The sequence below is a fragment of the Vicugna pacos genome, chromosome 5 (genome assembly GCF_048564905.1).
Source record: "Vicugna pacos chromosome 5, VicPac4, whole genome shotgun sequence".
Taxonomy (NCBI): Eukaryota; Metazoa; Chordata; class Mammalia; order Artiodactyla; family Camelidae; genus Vicugna; species Vicugna pacos.
In genome coordinates this window covers 49,195,232-49,214,301 of record NC_132991.1, presented here as the reverse complement: position 1 = coordinate 49,214,301, position 19,070 = coordinate 49,195,232, and the positions used below count along the sequence as shown (strand labels likewise).

At 40.1% G+C, this 19,070-nt stretch overlaps 1 protein-coding gene across 1 annotated transcript in view; it reads left to right on the top strand.

The window, feature by feature from the left end:
- Positions 1-19,070, top strand: part of PDE11A (phosphodiesterase 11A) — a 359,091-nt gene that overhangs the window by 189,358 nt on the left and 150,663 nt on the right. The window contains exon 6 of the mRNA XM_006210208.4: positions 6,535-6,667. Coding sequence (XP_006210270.2) covers positions 6,535-6,667 — 133 coding nt within the window. The remainder of the gene's footprint in view (positions 1-6,534; positions 6,668-19,070) is intronic.

The following is a 19,070-nucleotide window of genomic DNA, read 5'->3' as shown; positions in this document are numbered from 1 at the left end:
ATGTTCCATGAACAACAAGGCACATGAATAAGTCCTAAGATCAAACATAATAAAGCAGCCTATGTAGGTCAATTGCCCCTTAGATTGTTCCTACACAGTAAACAGGATTATGGCAACTCAGAAGCTTTAACGATTGGTTTTTATGCTTGACTCACATAGTTTTGTTGGTCTCTCATTCAGCATGCCTTAGTTAATATTTTAACATGTTGAGTCCACTTTTCCTTTCTTACTGTGCAGATAAATGCCTTGTGGGAAGGCGTGCCCTCAGTCCAGAGCAGATGAATGGAAGTGCCCACAGCAGCCCCAAAGAGAGATGTGATGGGGCTATCTGACACATCTAGAAGAATAGAATTTTAACTGTGTGCTTTATTATCAATGATTTGGCCAGCAAGCACATTTTTTCTTCAGCACCTCTCCAAATCTGACAACAATAACACAGAAAAAAAACAACATCTCTCCTGCCCCAGGAGATAAGCAGTTAAACAGAGCATGTCTTACTAACGTTTTTAATAGAAGAAAAATCTTTGGGATACAAGGAATTGATACATATTGAGAGCTTTCTATGTGCCATGCATTCTTTAAGATTATGTTATTGTAACCTTAAAGCAGCCCTATAAAATGGGCCTTATTCCTTTATTTTATATTATGTAAACTAAGATTGAGTTATTAAAATTTTATCTGTAGTCTCACAGCAAGAAAATGTTGGACTAAGATACAAAAAAACAAAAACAAAAACAAAAAAAACCCCACCCAGATTTGCTTGGCTATGAAACCAAGCAGTTGTCACTATATGATGTTAAATGATAGACATCAACCACTCACAGTAATGCCATTAGACACCCATCTACGTCTCACAAGACACTTTCCCAAAGTGATACCAACTGCTTGGGATGATAAATCTCATCACTCTCATCATAGAACTTGAGGAAATGAAGGATAGAAAACGTGTTCTTTGGTTGGCATGTCTTAATTTCTAACACAATGCTTGAAATGAGAGAAATGTGAGTGTGATGAAGTGTCCTCAGGCAAAATTTTAAAGACAAGTCCATTAACAGGTCCAGGTCATAAGATTCAGGAATATCTGCAACTTAGAGCATCTTCCTCACCTACCACAGTATAAGAACCGACAGGCTGATTCTACTTGCTAATTACATTCTCTACCATTACCTTTTATGACTGAAAGACTTATTTGGTAACTTTCAAAGATATACTGAAACCAGTAGGAAATTATTAATGTCCTAGTCATAGGTGTTTGAGCCTTTCCTGCTGGGGAACTAGTTTTGAGTCCTACTGGTATTGACTTAGTTCCTTAATCTCCTCATTGAAAGACAACTTCAAATAATGTTGCACAGCTCGAAGCTTCAGGAAGGACCCAGGGATAGACAGGCTTACTTGAGAAGAAAAACTCAAGAGTGAAGTTTCTCTTTGTGAACCAAAGTTCAGACTGACCTTTAGTCAATGAAAGAAGATGGAAAATAGTACCAAGCACAACCCTGTAGATCAAAAATCAGTTTTTGTTTACAAAGTATAAAAAAAGAACTATCTGTCCTAAAGAATTTTGGGAGTTCCTGATTCTTAGCATCTCTGAATCTTACCCACTGGATAATCCTCACGCTATCAGAGGGCAACTGACAATCATTCCCTGACAATAAGAAAATAGATTATTCCTAACCCAATGATCTGTTTTTAGTTAATAGTCACAGTCTTCATTAATGATTGTTACCACGTCAAGGAGAGTGTGTTAGTTCAGTCCTGAAAAGGTTAAATTTAAGGTGCTTAGTGATAACCAAGAGGAAATGTCCAGAAAGTGCTTGTATATATATATGGAGGGAACTCAGGAGGGAGAACAATGGGCTGCTAATATGGATGCTGGAATCATCAGTGTGTAAGGAGTTGTAGGAACAAAGTGTGTGCATGGAACCACACAGTAGATTGGTTGGCCTGTTCCATTGTAGCCTGTTTTATCCCTTCTACCATATAGCCTAAGTTTTGATCTACTATTCATCATATCAGTATGGAAAACCTCACACTTCTAATGCTTTACTTATGCTGTGGTTTTTGTCTGAATTGTTTTTACCTTCTTTCTCTGCCAGATGAGCTCTTAATTATCCTACAAAGATCAGCTTACACCAATTTCCTTTGTGAAGTAGTTCCAAATACCATTCTCAGCCCAAATAGAACTGTCCCTTCTTTCCTCTGTTCCCATAATGTCTTATACATCCTCCTTTAGGGCATCACAATCCATTGTCATTGCTTGTGAGTTCCCTGAATGTGTGGCTCCTTTAGCTCCTGCCTATACCTCTTTCTGTACCAGTAGGGGCAGGGCCGAACTGACCATCCATGTCTAGACAGGTTCTCATGTGCCAATGTTTTTCAGCAAAAAGGAAAAGACCCTTATTGATCACGTCATTGCAGGATTCATCCTAGTACGTTCCAAGACTTCGTAGGGGCTTAACCAATGTCATTCTTGAAGAATGAAGTCTTTGAGAGTCTCTAATGAAGACTAAACTCTAGTGTTGAAAACAAAAACGTCAGTACAGACAATCTAATCATTAACATGATTTTATTCAGATATTTTGTCTTCTAATTTAGAGACTTGTTTTGAGAATTAATTCTTAGAAATAGTCTTAAGTTTATTTTCCTATGGTTTTCTCTGTTTGAACCTTTAGCTAAGATAGGTTTTTTCAGACAGTTGAAGACGGTGAAGTTTCTTGTCCTGTGGTATTTATTTTGTCTTGTTTTGTTTTACTTGTATCGATTTCTCTCCTGTGCTACCCTGCAGCTTGTTGGCCCTGAGGTTTATATCTACCTCACTGGCCCTAATTTCAGGGACAGCCACTTTGCAGGAATTATGTGTTTGCTGTCATAGGGCAGTTCTCTTTTATCCCTCCACAGTCAGTATATTTAAGCTCATGACGTTCTCTCTGAGGTAGTGTGAGTCTCAAACTTGGAACAAGATACCACTAAGGAAGATACATTAAACTGCAGCCCTTAATAGAAAACTCACTTAAAACCCCACACTTTCCTATGCACATGGTCCTGGTAAAATACGAGCTAAAGGATTTCTTTACAATTTGCCTGTTATTTTAAATTAATCTTCATCTTAGGGAGGTCTACCTTTTTAAAGAGTTAAAATAACCAAACTGGTTAATTTTTACTTTTTAAGGAATTTATCACTGAAGTTTGGGTGACAGTTATATTTATTTTACTCTTCTCTTTCAAGGATTTTTTTCGGTGGGTGTCTGCACTGTGGTTTTTTTTTTTTTTTCTGTAAGCTAGAAATTTTTTTTTAACATCCCCACTGCTGAGGTCAAAAGTGTGTTATGACTTGAATGTGACAAAATACGAAACATGGACAGATACTAAAACAAATAAACTTTGGAAATATTTTAATGGTTTCTTAAGCAACTTTTGGTTTTCAACAACAAATGAATGTTGTGAAGAATTCTAAGCCATATTTCCTCTTTCTATGGTGCACTGGGGTGCAATGTGACTTGGCAACATACACGTATATCCATCAATACTTGTACCAGACATTCATTCACATGTGATGATGGATAAATGTGTTTTTCTTTTTAATGAAAAAATGAATTGGCGTATAGGAACGCATCCATATATGAATGGTCAGCACAGACCTATCCCCAGCCTATACAGAAAGGAAGGGGCTGTTCAAGGAGGAAACTTGTAACAACAAAACACAAGCAATACGGCCTTTGGACCTACTGGTCAAAATACTATGCAGAGCTTAGGAGAGAGTATTCTTCCCTTATTCCATGAAGCGTTGGCACCCTGGGAACCAGTGCCTGGCATCCCTCAAGTGGCTTCCAATCTACTTGATAAATTTGTTTTCCCTTTTTTTCTTTCTCTTCTTTATCTCCCTTCCCTTTATTACTGCCTTTTTTTTTTTTTTTTGGAGAGGAGACTTCTGTAAATTTTCCTGTATCTTCTTTCCCACAGCAGTCTCATCCGTTTTATCCTTCCTGAAGATAATCCCAACTCTGTATCAGTATTTTCAGTCCTGAAGTCTTGCTAGAGGTTCTGGTACTGGATTTTCAACTATGAATAATGTGTTCCAGGCTCAGAGAATGTCTGTTATCTTTCTTCATCTCCCCAATCCTCTAAACATCTCCCTTCTGCTAATAGCACCATGGGCATGCAGGAACAACATGTCAGGCTCTGCTGTCCGCCCACTACGCCCGGCAGAAGCTTCTGCAGTACCTCTTGAGTGGCCAGCATCATCACCTCCCACCTGCACGACTTCATTGGTCTACTGGAACTGCTCCCCACCTTGGGCCTCTCCTGGCTAGTTCTTCTAGCTTATTGCCCCTGGATTAAGCTTCCCAAGATCACAATTCAAATCATGTCATTTCCCTACTCAGTGCTCTTACATGGCTCCCCATGGCCTATAGTTAAGTTCTCAGCAACTTGGTCAAAGCCTCCACCTCTAGGCCCTGACCTTCTGTTCGGTCTTATTCCCCCACAATGAGTATCCTGTGCTCCCATCAAAGATTGCTCACTGTTCCAAGGACACACCCTGGTACTCTGCTGCCTTTGTGTCTTTTGTTCCTGCTGTTTCCTCTTCTGTGAGTGCCTTCCTCCTTGCCCTTCCAGTCTCTCCTTGCTGAACTCTTGCTCATCCTGAGACCCAGCTTAAAGGCTTTTAACACTTGTTGATAAAACTGGTTCCTTCCTTAGTCCTTGTGTACCCCACTCAGCCTCGCCTTTACCCCAGCATCTCTCAGGCTCCTTCTCTGACTTATCCCCAGGGTCTTGCCACAGCTCTTCTTCCCGCGTCACACCAGGTCACCACTTTCCATGCTGTTTTATCACAGAAGACGGAAACAAAACGTGTGGTACACAGGCAGCACAGAATGAACTGACACATCAATTAATCGATGCAAGAAATGATCAGCATACAACCAAATCCTTTTATAAACTTAGAAATGACTTCTTTAAGTTGGAGCCACATGTTGGGTGTATTATCATGTTTCTTCCTCTATTTTGCTTTCGTTGCAGCACAAGGTAAAATTTTACTTCTCACGGGTATAATATAGCAAAGAGAAAAAACATAGACTTTTTGTTTCTCCTTTGCTTAAGAAGGAAAAGGCTTCATCTTCTATTTGAAGAAATCTTTTTACTTTTTTGATTTAGGCAACATCTGAGAAATACAAGACTCAGCTTCTTATTAAAGTTTCCATTTTTCAGCCAGAGATCCATAAAGAATAACTTTATGTATCAGTCATATTTAATATGCAATAAGGGATGAATAACATCACAAATATGTGTTGAATTTATCAGACACAGACCAGCAGTCATTACAGATGAGTTATATTAATGATGGTAAATAATGTCTGGGCTTCCACTCATTCACACATCCTGTGGCCTCTCTGTGCCAGTTCCTGGCGTTCTGCACATGGCACAGATTCCACACAGGCATGTTATTGCATAATAACAATGACTATGTACAGCATTTAGGGTTTTTCTTACATATAATGCAGCTTAGATGAAAGAGTTAATGGCGTTATTATTCTTGCTGTTGTATGCTCATTAACATCTCCAAGAACCCAGGGTTCCACCGAATGTAGTTTGAAAAACATTGCCCTAGTATACTTGCATTCATTTACATAATTCCAATTATTACTGGGCAAGCCATGAATCTAACATCCTCCATGAAAATATTCCTTGATATTGCTAATTTGACCAGTACTCAATTTGGCATTTCCACAGCTCCTGGCAGTGCTGGATATGTGACTGTGGAAGAAACAGTGGAAAGGAGGGATGGAATGGGGAATCTGACTAATTCTTAGGGAATTTCTGTAAATGTGGTATTTGCAGTGAAAGTGACAAAAGGGAAAGTTCACAAGATCATTTAGCATAAAATTCCTCATTAAAATCACATATGGATGTATTTTAAATTATTAACATTAGGGGTCGGTAGAGTTAAAATAGGTTTTCTAGCGAGCTTTTTAAGTAGAAAATGAATTCTTGTTAAGAAACATATGCTGACACTACAAAACAGTCATATAGTCACTAAGATTACATGCAGTCTGGATGTGCTCTTCTGCTTAAGGTTTTGGAAATTCTCAGTTTATTTCCTGATTCTTCCCCATTCTTGGGTTTAATTTTTCCTGGTGCCAGACAGCTAGTCTGCTTAGTTAAGGGCGTGGACTTGGGGTGGGGGTCGGGGGTCAGTGGAATTTATTTGGCCAAGGCGTTGGCATCCTGTCATCAGTTTGGTCATTACCTGATTACCTGCTTTATTCCTGAATTCTGTGGGGCTTAAATACAATCTAGAGCTGTTATTTAGATCATAGAGAATCTATCATTTCGACCCATGATTATTTTACATGATGGCAGGCGAGTCTTTTTGAAGTAGTTACTGATAATTATCTTGCCATTGTTCTGTGACTAAAGTCATTTATTCCTTCTTAATGAGGATAGATAATCTGGCTATGAGTGTAGTTTTACAGGGTTTGCTTTCAGGCAAATTGATATTCCTCTCTTTTCTTACTGCCTGCCTTGGTGTTCTGATAGTTTCAAAGAAAGCATGGAGAAGTCATCGTACTCCGACTGGCTGATAAATAACAGTGTTGCCGAGCTGGTGGCTTCTACAGGACTCCCAGTGAACATCAGCGATGCCTACCAGGACCCCCGCTTTGATGCCGAGGTAAGCGGAGGCCTCTGGTTACAGTCTTAAGGTTCGGTTGTCACCCTGTTGATGGCTTGCCGGCTGGAGCCAAAAAGAGCATCATGCAGACCAACAGCAACCCCTGAGTTTACTGGCAGTTCTTCTACATCTTTCCCCTGGGATCTGACTTTTAGTACTGCTGACTGACAAAAAAAAGCATCCTCTCTCTACCCTGATTTGTGGCAAAATGGCCAATTCGTTTCATTGCATGTGTTTGAATCCCTGCCAAATATATTGTTACATGTTGCATGTCTCTGAACTTTATGTAAATTGAATTATACTCTATGTCTTCTTCTGTGGCTTATTTTTTCATTCAGTATATGTTCCTGAGCCACATGAGTTTGTAATTCATTCATTTATTTTCACTACTGCAAAGTATCCCATTGTATGAAAAAGCGTTACTTTTTAAATCCACTATAGTGTCGATGGACATTTGGATTCAGTGTTTCACTGTTACATACACAACTGCGAAGGACATTCTTGGTCCTCTAGTCTGATGCTCTTTGATAATTGAGAGCCTTTTGTATTAAACATGTAATTAAACCCATGCATTAAATATACCCATGCACATTTTATATTAAACATAGTTTTACTAAACTACAAAATGGCCAATAATAAAAATGTGTATATAGCATAGTTATTTCCCAATAGATGCCATACCAACTATCATATTTTAAGGTTGCTCCCAAGAAACAATACATTGGCTTCTGTTATTGTTTAATGTTAATTATGTAGGTGCATTGTACTGATATACGGAATATATTAAAACAATATTGATTCTGACTCAGCAGAAGTTTAAATTCTGAAGTAGTATAGAGTATCATACAGATAAATCTCCATGAACTTACAAAATGTCTCTACAGTTGTGTGTGTGTGTGTGTGTGTGTGTTCAATAAATTACAAGTTTCTATTCTAGATGGCCAAGCTAGACCTGAAGAGGAACACGAGTGTTGTGTGGAGGAGGGGTGAGGAGATATGCGCTCCAGACAAGGCTGAGGGGTGGGAGGAGCTTGGGGACAGTGACACGTTCTTGTGGCTGGAGGGTCGGGTAGATGAGGCTGGAGAAGGTAGCAGGGGCCAAGCTCACCCATAGACTTTGAGAGCTGTGTTAAGAAGTTTGAGTATTTATCTTGAGCAATGGAGAACCAGTAGTTGAGTCTTAAATGTGTGAGAAGCAGGAGTTATACTTTAGAAATATCGCACTGGCTACAGGACAGGATAACTGGACAGTTCATCAAAACTGAGAGCTGGTCTACTATTCTGGAGATGGACAAGGATTCAGTCCTGGTCTCTCAGATGCTACAGTTTTTCCTCTGAATCCTGGCCTGTGCTGACTCTAGTATCTGGTGTGGGACACAGGGATGGTGGGGAGGCTGGAATCCAAGTCAGATTACTGCAGTTAGACCTTCGCAGATCTCTGCACAGAAATCATAAATTCCCAAAACCTACCACTTCTCTGTAGCTGCCTGGAATTCTCTCCCCCTAGCCTACATCCTCTACAGATTTCCTATTCATTCTTCAGCATCAGGCTGAGATGCTTGTACCTTGGAAATCCTTTCGTGAACTCGCAGTCCGGATTGGGTGTCTCTCCAGTGTGCTCCCTTCGGTGCCCCAGCGCTAACCACCGTCTAGTTCTCTTCAGTCCTGATACATTATTTCTGAGCTTTGAGATACCTTCCTTGGGAAAGTCCACAGTCCAAAGCTTCTTTAGTTCTCCTCCTGTAAGGAAGAACACTACCGCCTTGGTTCTGTGACCAGCAGAGCAGAAATGATTTCTAGATGTCAATATTTGTGTCATTAGCATTACGATTGGGTTAGGGCCGATGTTATGAAGTTTTGCCTTTTGCTATATTTCTTTCCTCCTTGACTTTAAAGAGAGTATAGTGTCGAACAGATTTCTAAACACATAGTTTTATGAAGAAATGCTCTCAGTATTATATTATTAACCTCGGTAATAGCTGAACAAAGTGAAAAACTTGCTATAGAGGAAAAAATCATTCATTACCAGTTCACTGTTACAAATCAGCGTATTAGACTAGATGTCAAGAGACAATGGTCAATTCCTATTCCAAACTGTAGTGCAAAATTTGGTATGGATTGCTATTATTCTGCTTTTAGCTTTGGACCATAAAGTCAAATTCTGGAGAAGCAAAGAGTCAACAAATTACACCATTTTAGAAAGTTGGTGAATAAGACATGTAAAAGTATAATGAAACATGATATAGTAAACACTCACCCCCACCCCCAGTTTAAGAAAAAGAATGTGATCATTAATTCTGAATCTTTGCATTGATCTTTCCTAATCCCATCTCCTTTATTTCCCCCAGAGGTAAACCACTGTCCTAATTTGAACTTAACATTCCTTTGCTTTTCTGTATAGTTTCATCACATATGTTTGAATCCCTGCCAAATACATCATTTCATTTAGCATGTCTCTGAACTTCATATAACCTTTATAGAAATTGAATTACACTGTATGTCTTCTCTTATGGCTTGCTTTTTAATTCAACCCATGAGTTGGATTAAACTTCCTGAATCATGTGGATTTGTAATTCATTCGTTTACTTTCAGTGCTGCTAGGCATTCCACTGTATGCATACATGTCACTTTATTTATCCACCATAGCGTTGATGGACATTTGGTTTCAGCATTTTGTTGTTACATGCATAACTGCCAAGGACATTCTTGTCCATGTCTCCAAGTGCACACGTGCAGGAGTTTTTCTAGCATCTCTACCTAGCAGAGTGACCTGCTGGGTCATAGGCTACAGGCATCTTCACCTTTATCAGGAAATAAAAAGTTCTTGTCCAAACATTGCTTTTTTATTCTTATGAAAAGCAGCATATATAGCAAGAGCAGTTAATATCTCAAGAGTATTTCTTGCTAATACAATACAGTGAGCTTGAATATCTCGTATCCTGACATCTTCAGGCAGACTTACCACATCTCTTCCTGATTAGTGACACAGCCATTTTACATCTTCCTCCGGGCTTACAATCCATTCCTGAATAAGATGACCTGCCCCACTGATCTGTACAAAGAACAATGTGGGCTCTCGAGCAAAAATGCAGCCGTTAATTCTGTGGGATTGAGCATAAAAATTTCATGCCCTGATCCAGTAGTTAGAAGCAACGATGTCTGAAGACAGTAAGCTGTGGTAGGTTAAGCCGTGAACATTTTGTGAAATCCCTTTCTTCCTTATGATAAAATAAAACAAGGACTTAGACTATCACTATTCCTTGGCCTTCCACCCAAAATGCTTTTTGTCTGCCACAAAGCTAATACTGGATTTTAAATGCAAATCTGAAGATGCACAATACCATGATTTTTACATGTTCTCGTTGTGTGGGTCCAAAATTTAAAGTTACTCTATGTTTCCCTTCTCATGCTGAGGGGGATAAGAATTGGAAAAGAATGAATTGATGCATATGGAGGTCAGAGAGAGAGAATTCTGCCTAAACACAGGCAGTTAGTAGATCTGTCCTACAAACATGTGTTTGTTGTGGTGGTGGTGGTGGTGGTGTGTGTGTGTCTTATGTACCAGGAGAAGCAAGATTACTTATCTGCTTAGGTTATCTCCCGTCTAAGGAACACTTTGCCTCAGTGACAGATGTCAACTGCTTATGTTAATAATGGATGAAACAGACTCCAGGCTGAGCCACAGCACCACGCCCCTGAGAGGCTGAGAGGCTTGCACCCTCTCCTCACAAAGCCTTATGTAAGGGAGTGTAGCTCAGAAGATAAGGACAGTCATTTCAGATAACATCTTTCATTAACGTATTAAGTATTATCCTCAAGATAAAAAAAAAATGTCATGACAAAATGGAATTGTTTCACCCTTTTACTCAAGGTAATTCTAGAATCACCCTAGAGACAGAGGGTACCTTTTAGAACTGTGCTGTCTTCTTACAAAGGTTTGAGTCCTCTCTTCCTGAATTTAGCACATGGGTCCATCACTTTTCCCAGTAATCATGACTAAGTAGTTGTTTATCAGTGGTAGAATATAAGGAAAGAGTTTTAAAATCCAAGATTAATGGATTATCTCCAATAAGTGTTTCCACTGGGAAACGTGCTTGCTTTTTGTTCTCCACATTCACTGATTTCCTCTGAATGGTTTGAGGCTGGTTAACAGAAATGATAATTTGCAGAAAGATTCCATGGGGAATCCTGAATCCTTTTCAAAGCATCTCCTATTTTTACCTACAGATTTTCTCAATATAAGTCTGTGTAATGGATTTACATTTGCCAGAAACACAATTATTCTGAACACTGGTATCTGTCCTAAGTTTCTCAATAGCTAATTTTGGCAACTTGAATTTTCTTCACTGAATGTGGAGAAGAACCCCAATTTATTAGACAGTAGTGACCTGGAATAGAACACCCCAAAGTAGACTGGCCTTATGCTGAGGTTTCACACTATAGATACATCAACGTTCAGTTAATAGAAAGAGTAGAGATTTCTTTACTTTAAATGTGAGGAAACAGAGACTCAGAGCTGAAGTGACTTGCCTAAGGCCACACAGCTTCCTTGAGACAGGGCACAGAACAGACTGTAACAGACTGTGGACAGTCTGATTTCCAGTTCACTGCTCTCTCCCTGAGTGGCCTCTCGGGGGACTAGCTGCTAAGGGGCTGCTTGGAAAACAGAATCACAACTCTGTCATTCCTCTCTCCACACAGGCGAAGGGGTGGCCAGCAGACCTCCCTTTTTGTCCTGTCCGTCCCACTCACCAGCTGAGTGGTCTTGGGCATACTGCTGGCATACGTACTGTAATACGTAAAATTCTATATGAATATTTTATAACCTGTGCAGTCCCATTTAATATCAGGTGAGGATTTTAATCTGATTCAGGACTAGTCTGTTGGTTCCAAGGGAGTGCTAGATGCAAGCCCTTTTCTCTGAATGAGGAGTTCTTTACGGTCCAGAACTACAGGCCAGCTTGTCTTTTGACATGGACAAGCCAATGTCAGTGTCCCCTTCCTCCAGAACACAGTGGGAGGAAAGTCTCTAGCCGAAGAGGGGAGTTAAGGGGGATCATTTGTTGACAGTAAAGAAGGGGTGGTGGCAATAATCTGATAAATCATAGGTCTTCAAGCAAACCAGGTCTTTTCCTGTCTGGTCAGAGGAGGAAAAAATCGCAGGTGTCAGCTACAAAGGTGGTGAAGGCTGGATGTATGTCCGGTGGCCTTGGGCTGCCCTGGGGAGATGTTCACCATACCCTCCCCTATAGGGACCAGCAGTATGCAGCCCTGACTCTTCATGAGAGTGGCTGGCCAGACATCCAGGGGCCAGGTTGCCTAGGCACATTAGAATGATCTAGTTTCAGGGGCTGACTACACTGCCCAGGCCCAAGCAGCCCACCAATCCTTAAACATAAGCTGAAAGTCAGTAGCTAACAAGAAAGAATTTACTCTATCAAGGTTTGCTTTAGCTGTACAGCTAAAATGGAAACTATATTTCTAATTTCTGTGTCTTTCCTACCTTGTAGTAACTTCTGCTAAGTCCTCGGAAACTCTGCCCAAAGATATGCAACAAGAGAATGATCCTTATTTTGAAATCTCAGTGGTGAAACCGTTGTTCTTCCTTTTGATAGAAGCTACAGAGGGCTGTCCTTAATGTGATATAAACCTCCTCCCAGGTGCTGTCAAGCACTTGCTGTGAGGGCTGTGGGGCAAGTAATCATAGTTGTTCACCTGCTGTGTGTTCTCTTTGTGATTGTTTTAAATATTTAATGGCATTCCCGCCTTGGGTTGAACAGAACAACTTAGCAGGTGAGGCGCAGCGAATACTTGCCCTCTGTCTGCCTGTTTGAGCTGATCCTAGGAGTGGTGCCTGCTGGGCTTGATAACATGCATTGTTTTAAAGCCAAACTCCTTGTTTTCTGAGTGGAAAATTATGACAGAATAGTTATATGAGACAGTCACAGAGCCAGAACCAAATTTCTGAGGTTTAAATTCTGCAGCCTTATGAAGATCACTGTATGTTTATTCTGTTATAAGATTCCTTGATCCTTGAAAAGGAGGCAAGACAGAAAAGATCTACTAAATATAACTGATTATGTTTATTTATAGTGGCTCAAGAAACACTCATGTTGATGGGTTATCATGCTAGCGGGTTTTGTAGTTTAACAGTCATTTGTTCTGTGATGGGGGCATCTGTGCTTGGCTCCTAAAGACATTGGCAGAAATATCATGTATGTTGACTTTCTATTGCTGCGTAGCAAATCACTATAAATTCAGCAGCTTAAGGCAAACATCTATTTTATTATCTCACGCTTCTGCAGGTCAGAAATCTGGACCTGATGTCACTGGTTTCTCTGCTCAGGGTCTCACAAGGCTGAAAGAAAGGAGGTGGCCAGGTGGCATTCTCATTTTAATCTTGGCATTCTTTTCAGAGCTCATTCAGGTTGTCGGCAGGATGGAGTTCCTTGCAGTTATAGACTGAGGTTTCCATTTTCTTACTGGCTGCTGACCAGAGGTCTCTCTCTCCACTCCTAGAGCTTGCCCTTAGCTACTAGCCATATGGCCCTCTCACAACACAGCAGCTGACTTCTTCAGAGCCAGCAGGAGAATCTCAGTCCACTTGTCTGTCACAGAGGCTTACATGATGTCAGGAGTGACTCTTGTAATCCCAGGAGTGGCTATCATCACCTTTGCCATATAACGACCTAATCAAGGGAGTAACGATCCTAACATATTCATAGGTCCTGCTCACACTTGACGGCGGAGTTGGGGTGGATTATACCAGACTTGTGAACTAGAGAAGGAGCAGGTGCAAGTCTTAGAGGGCCACCTTTTGAATTCTGCCTACCACACTATAATAAGGACTAAAATTGAGTACACACAATCTCTCTCACCCATGAGGCAATCTGTATGTGCTGATATGGAAAAATACCTGCAAGAACAAAAGCAAGCCACAGAGAGGTATGTTTAGAATCATATATAAAAAATATCTGTAGAATAACATATGTGGGTATATATACACTTCTATGCACATATTTTTCTAATAGACATCTCAAACTTAACATGCCCAAAATCTTTCTTCTCCCAAGCTTTCTCCTCTCTCTGTTTCCCTATCTCTGTTAAGACAACTCACTTCTTCCTGATGCTTATGCCAAAAATGTTATAGGCATGATTCTCTTGTGTTGCACATCTGACTCATCAGGTGGTCCAGTTGGCTCTACCTGCAGTATTTATCCAGAATCTGACCACTTCTCACCATTCAACTGCTAGGTTCAAGCCACCGTCATCTCTGGAGTACTTCATGGCCATAGCTTCTTAGTTTCCCTCTCTGCTTCCACCCTTCCTCTCTACACTCTGCTCTCAGTACAATAGCCAGAGGTTTAAAATTTTTAAGTCGTATCGTATCACAACTCTGCTCACAAAGTCTTCAAAGTCTCCTTGCAATTCTTTCAGTGGCTTACATTACCCTATACAGTCTGTCACCTCATTATCCACCCCCAGCCCTCACTCACACTCCTCTAGCCACACTGGTCTCTTTGTTATTCGTAGAACATACCACTCACCTATCTACCTCAGGGCCTTTGCACTGGCTACTCCTTAGCTGAAATACTCTTCCTCTGATATCTGCATGGCTCACATCCTCACCTCTGTATAGTCATTGTTCAAGTGTTACCTGTTAGTGAGGTCTGGAGCTCTTGGTATTTCTAATCCCTTTTATCCTGCTCAACTTTTCCCCCATAATTTTTAATACCTTCTAATGTATAACTTATTTGTATATATTTTTTGTATTGTTTGTCATCTGTCTTCTCTCACTAGCAGGTAAGCTCCCCGCAGGTGAGGATTTTAGCTTTGCTCACTGATATATCCCTAACAAGTAGAACAATATTTAGTACATAGTAGGCATTATTGTTGGATATTGTTCGATATTGTTAAATATATTATCTTTGTTATTTATGAGTATATTATATATTGTTGAACATATTATAAATTGATGTATGAATATGTAACATATTTGTAGGAAGGAATCTAGGAAGAACTTACACCAAACTGTTAGCAGTTGCCATCTCTAGAGATGGCAAGATTACAGCTTTTGATTTTGTTTTAGCTTAAAAATTTTGCAAGTGTTTGTATTATTTTTATAATCAAACAAGACTATAAAGATGTTTTAAGATGTTAGACCCTTTTTATCTTCTATGAAATTATATTTTACCAGGCTATTGTGAGCCCTCTGAAAACTATAAACTGTTACTCAAAACCAGAATTGAAATAATGCAGGATTTAAGTAAGTTGACTTGCCTTGCTGTATTTTTGAGGAATTCAGATGGGTTAATTTCTGTTGCCCTCGCCAGCATGGAGTGTTGGTTGGATTTTATTCTAAGATCCTTGTCTGAGATTGTCCCAACAGCATGTGTATAAACTGCATTTGCAGATGACCTGCCATTGTATCAGGTGGCCTTTTGGAGTGCATACTCCATTTACAAATACCTTCACCACAGAATTACTCTGGCCTTGCTTTTAGTTAGCCTTGTGCTTATGAACTCAACTCCCGATAATTAGTTACGCTCTAGAGCATCACCTGTGAAGCTTTCTGCCCTTCTTTTCATACTAGATTCAAAAGAACACCTTAAACCAAATACACTAATGCACAACAAGCCATTATTTATTCAATATAAGGTATAGTATTCTATTGTGTAATTTAGTATTTCCTTCCATTTGTATAGCTTTGGAGAGAATTTTCAGAGCCATTACGTGCACGGTGTGTTTTTTGCCTGCAACAGGAACGAACAGACTCAAGGTTTAAATAGGGAATGGTCACTGAGGGGAATGGCAGGAAATAACTAAAAAGTAGGGCATGCCTTATGGCTGGATGGTTTGGTGGTCTGTGTGCTACAAATTCAGGAGAAGGGGAAAACTCATCAGCTCTCAGATCTCCTCTGACTTGGGGGGCTGATGCCCAGAGTTACACAGTGAAGTCTGAGTCTGTCATTCTTCAGTCCTATGCAGTTCTTCTGTATGGAGTTCTTTCTCTGATTTTTTTTTTTATTAAAGCCTGTTATAGACAACTCAATAGTTCTTACCCTTGTCATGTAGCACTTAAGGATAATGGGGCTGTGGACTCTGAGATCTTTTGACTTAGAGCATTAAAGCCCCTTTCGCCTGTCAGATCTTCATGGCAAAGTACTTCCGCAGTCTGGATGCTGAGTGCTGGCCCGGCAGGACAGCTCCTTTTCCATTCTCTGTGCTGCCTTCTGGCCTGTCAGTTATGCTTCAGTGACAAAAGGACATGTACAAAAGTGAAACCATTAAGAGAGGGGGCTCTGCGGATCTGCTGAAATGCATTTGCTACTGGTAATCTCTGTCACTGATAGTTAGTGTAAGCTTGAGATGCTTTCCTCAGAGTAGAGTCTGGTAGGGAAGATTGGACAATGGATGTAGGATTTCCAGGTGATGAAGAGGGCAAGGGAAGTCAGGAGGCTCACTAAGACTTGAGTGAGATTTACAGTGGGGAAGCTGTGGGGAGTGAAGACAAACGGGGATCCCCCGGTTCTCAGAGTCGAGCAGACTTGGCTGCATAGCTGGTGGAGATAATGCCTCAGCTCTCAGCCCAAAGGCCAGTTATTTTTCAGGAGTGCTTCTGTCAGGATTTGAGGGTCATTTGTAGGCAGTGTTCTGGAAGAGCTATTGAGACGGATCCTTCTGTGCAGGTGAGGTCGGCACCAAGAACTACCTCCCTGCTGTTTCAGAAATCAGGGGACTGACTCGGAACATCTCCCCCCTCAGCTTGTCCTAGTACCAGAATTTCTCACTGGTAGATTGGCGTTTGGGGGATAAAGTGTTACTTTAGATTACTGTTAAAGTTGCACATATCTTCCTCGGGAAATAAAACACATTGCACATTAATGAACAGTATTATTTTTTCACCAATTCTTTTAACATTTCCTTTGACTGCCTTTGAGAGGCTGGAAAACACAAGTATGTTTTGGTGGCTCCATGAGGTAAACCATCTTTAATTATATCCATTAACTGGAGAAACCCTATGAGGACAGAGACTAGGCAAAATTTTTAGTATATACATCTTTAATTGGAAAGAAATAGGCACCCCCAGATAATATATGTATTTTAATGGGAGCCTCCTGGAAAGGCTGCTTAGTTTCACAAGGTCTAACATTTGGGACTCTAATGATGTGAATTTTAAGCTATGAATGATTGAGCAGGGACCCTGTGGAACAATGGAGCAGATATTTCTGGGAAGATATTTCTTGCAATACTAGTGATATTTACATTTGTAAAATACCTTACAAATTTTGAAACCCTTTCACACACATATTCTCATAAAACAACTTGGAAAATAAGAAAAAGCACAAAGAGGAGAAGGCAGGAATCTGCTATAATGCCAAAATCTGGAGATAACCAATGTTAATAGTTTGGCATGCCGGAGATAAATACTGATGACAAAATGGAGGCACGAAGATTTTGGTGACTTGGTTGGGGTTGAGATAGATATTTTGAGCTCCATTGACTGATACAGTCTGGAGACCTGCAGCTGTCCCTCTGATGAACAGAGATGATTCCTTCATGCCTTCTTCTTTCTCCCTTTTGGGACCTTGTTCTTCAGAGGGCTTGCGCTTCTGTGCTGGGTTCATCTCCCTTCTCCTTCAGCCTCTGCGGAGGGTGACATATGCCCCCAGGCCCTGCTATTTCATATAGTCATATAAACTAACCTGGATTGGTTCAACTTTCCAGAAACAACACACATTGACACAAATAGACAACTAGGGGATTGCCTTAATGATCCTGAAATCAGAAAATTCCCTACCATCATACTCTGCCATCCTTCCTTTTTCCCGTCTTCCATCTTGTGGGGCTCATCGTCACTGTCCCCTCTTCCTTGTTCTCATAGCCAGCTAGTTCTGGCCCCACTGCCTTCCCTCAGCCTCAGTGGGACTGATTAAAAACACTCACAGCATCCTCAGTCACCTCTCCCCTTGTCTTGTTTTCAGCCCACATGAGACTAGCTCTGGGTGGATGCAGCTCTGCTGCTTCAGAGTGGCCTTCGTCTCCTCCGGAACCAACCACTGGACTTCTGTTCCTGAGCCCATTCTGTCTTCCCTTGACTCTCTTTGCCTTCAGTTATCCTGCTTTGTTACTAAATCCCGTAACCCATTTTCAGCACTTATTCTATTTGACTATTCTGCACCATTTGATACAGTGGTTCCCCTATAAATTCCATTGAGAAAATAACTTTTTCTCTTGTGTACAAGGAATTCATTATCTAAAATTTAAAAAAGAGAAACAGTGATTTAAAAACTCCCATAGGCAGAATTCTTTCACAGTGTATTCATATATCAAATCGTCATGTTGTACACTTTAAGTATGTTACAGTTTTGTCAATTATACCTCAGTAGAGCTGGGTGAAAAAAGGATCTGTGGTTACCAGAGGTAAGCAGGGATGCAGGATGACTAGGTAGAGTACAGAGGATTTTTAGGGGCAGTGAAACTGCTCTGTATGATACTATAATGTTGGATGTGTCTTTATAAAGTTGTCAAAACCCATTGAGTGTTCAGCATTAAGAGTGAACCCTAATGTGAATTATGAACTTCGAGTGATCTGATGAATCAGTGTGGGTTCATCAGATGCAACTACTCAGGTGAGGGAGGTTGATGTGCGTGTGTGGGCAGAGGGTATATGAGAACTGTCTGTACTTGCCCTCATTTTGCTGTGAACCTAAGTTCAGAGTTCGAGATTTGCAGATACTGACTACTATATATAAAAAAGATAAACAACAAGTCCTACTGTATAGCACAGGGAACTATATTCAGTATCTTCTAGTAACCTATAATGAAAAAGAATATGAAAAGGAATATATGTATATGGATGACTGAAACATTATGCTGTACCCCAGAAATTGACACAACATTGTAGACTTTGACTATACTTTAGTAAAAAATAAAAATTGAGAAAGAAAAAGAAAGTCTATTTGAAAAGCAAAGAAATAAACAAAAACTCCCATGGACAAACAATTCAAAGGGAGCTATGGTGGTTATAAATTTTCCAGAATTTTCCAATGTATATAATATGTGTTTGTACACTCATACTATTATCATTTAACATAGTAAAATTTTCCATGTTGACAGATATTCTTCTATAGCATGATTTTAATTAGATGGACAATATTCCACTGTGCTATAATTTGCTTAACTGACGCCCTCCAGGGGAATGTTCAGTGGTTTGTGATATATATAGTGATTGTCATCTGTTTGTGATACATCATTATCATAAATAAAGTTATGGTTCATATTTTTATATATAAACTTTTGTGCATAGCTATGTTATTTACCATAGGGCAAATTCTTAGACATAAAATTGATACGTCAAAGAGCATTTATGCTTTTTAGTCTCTGGACACATGTCAATACC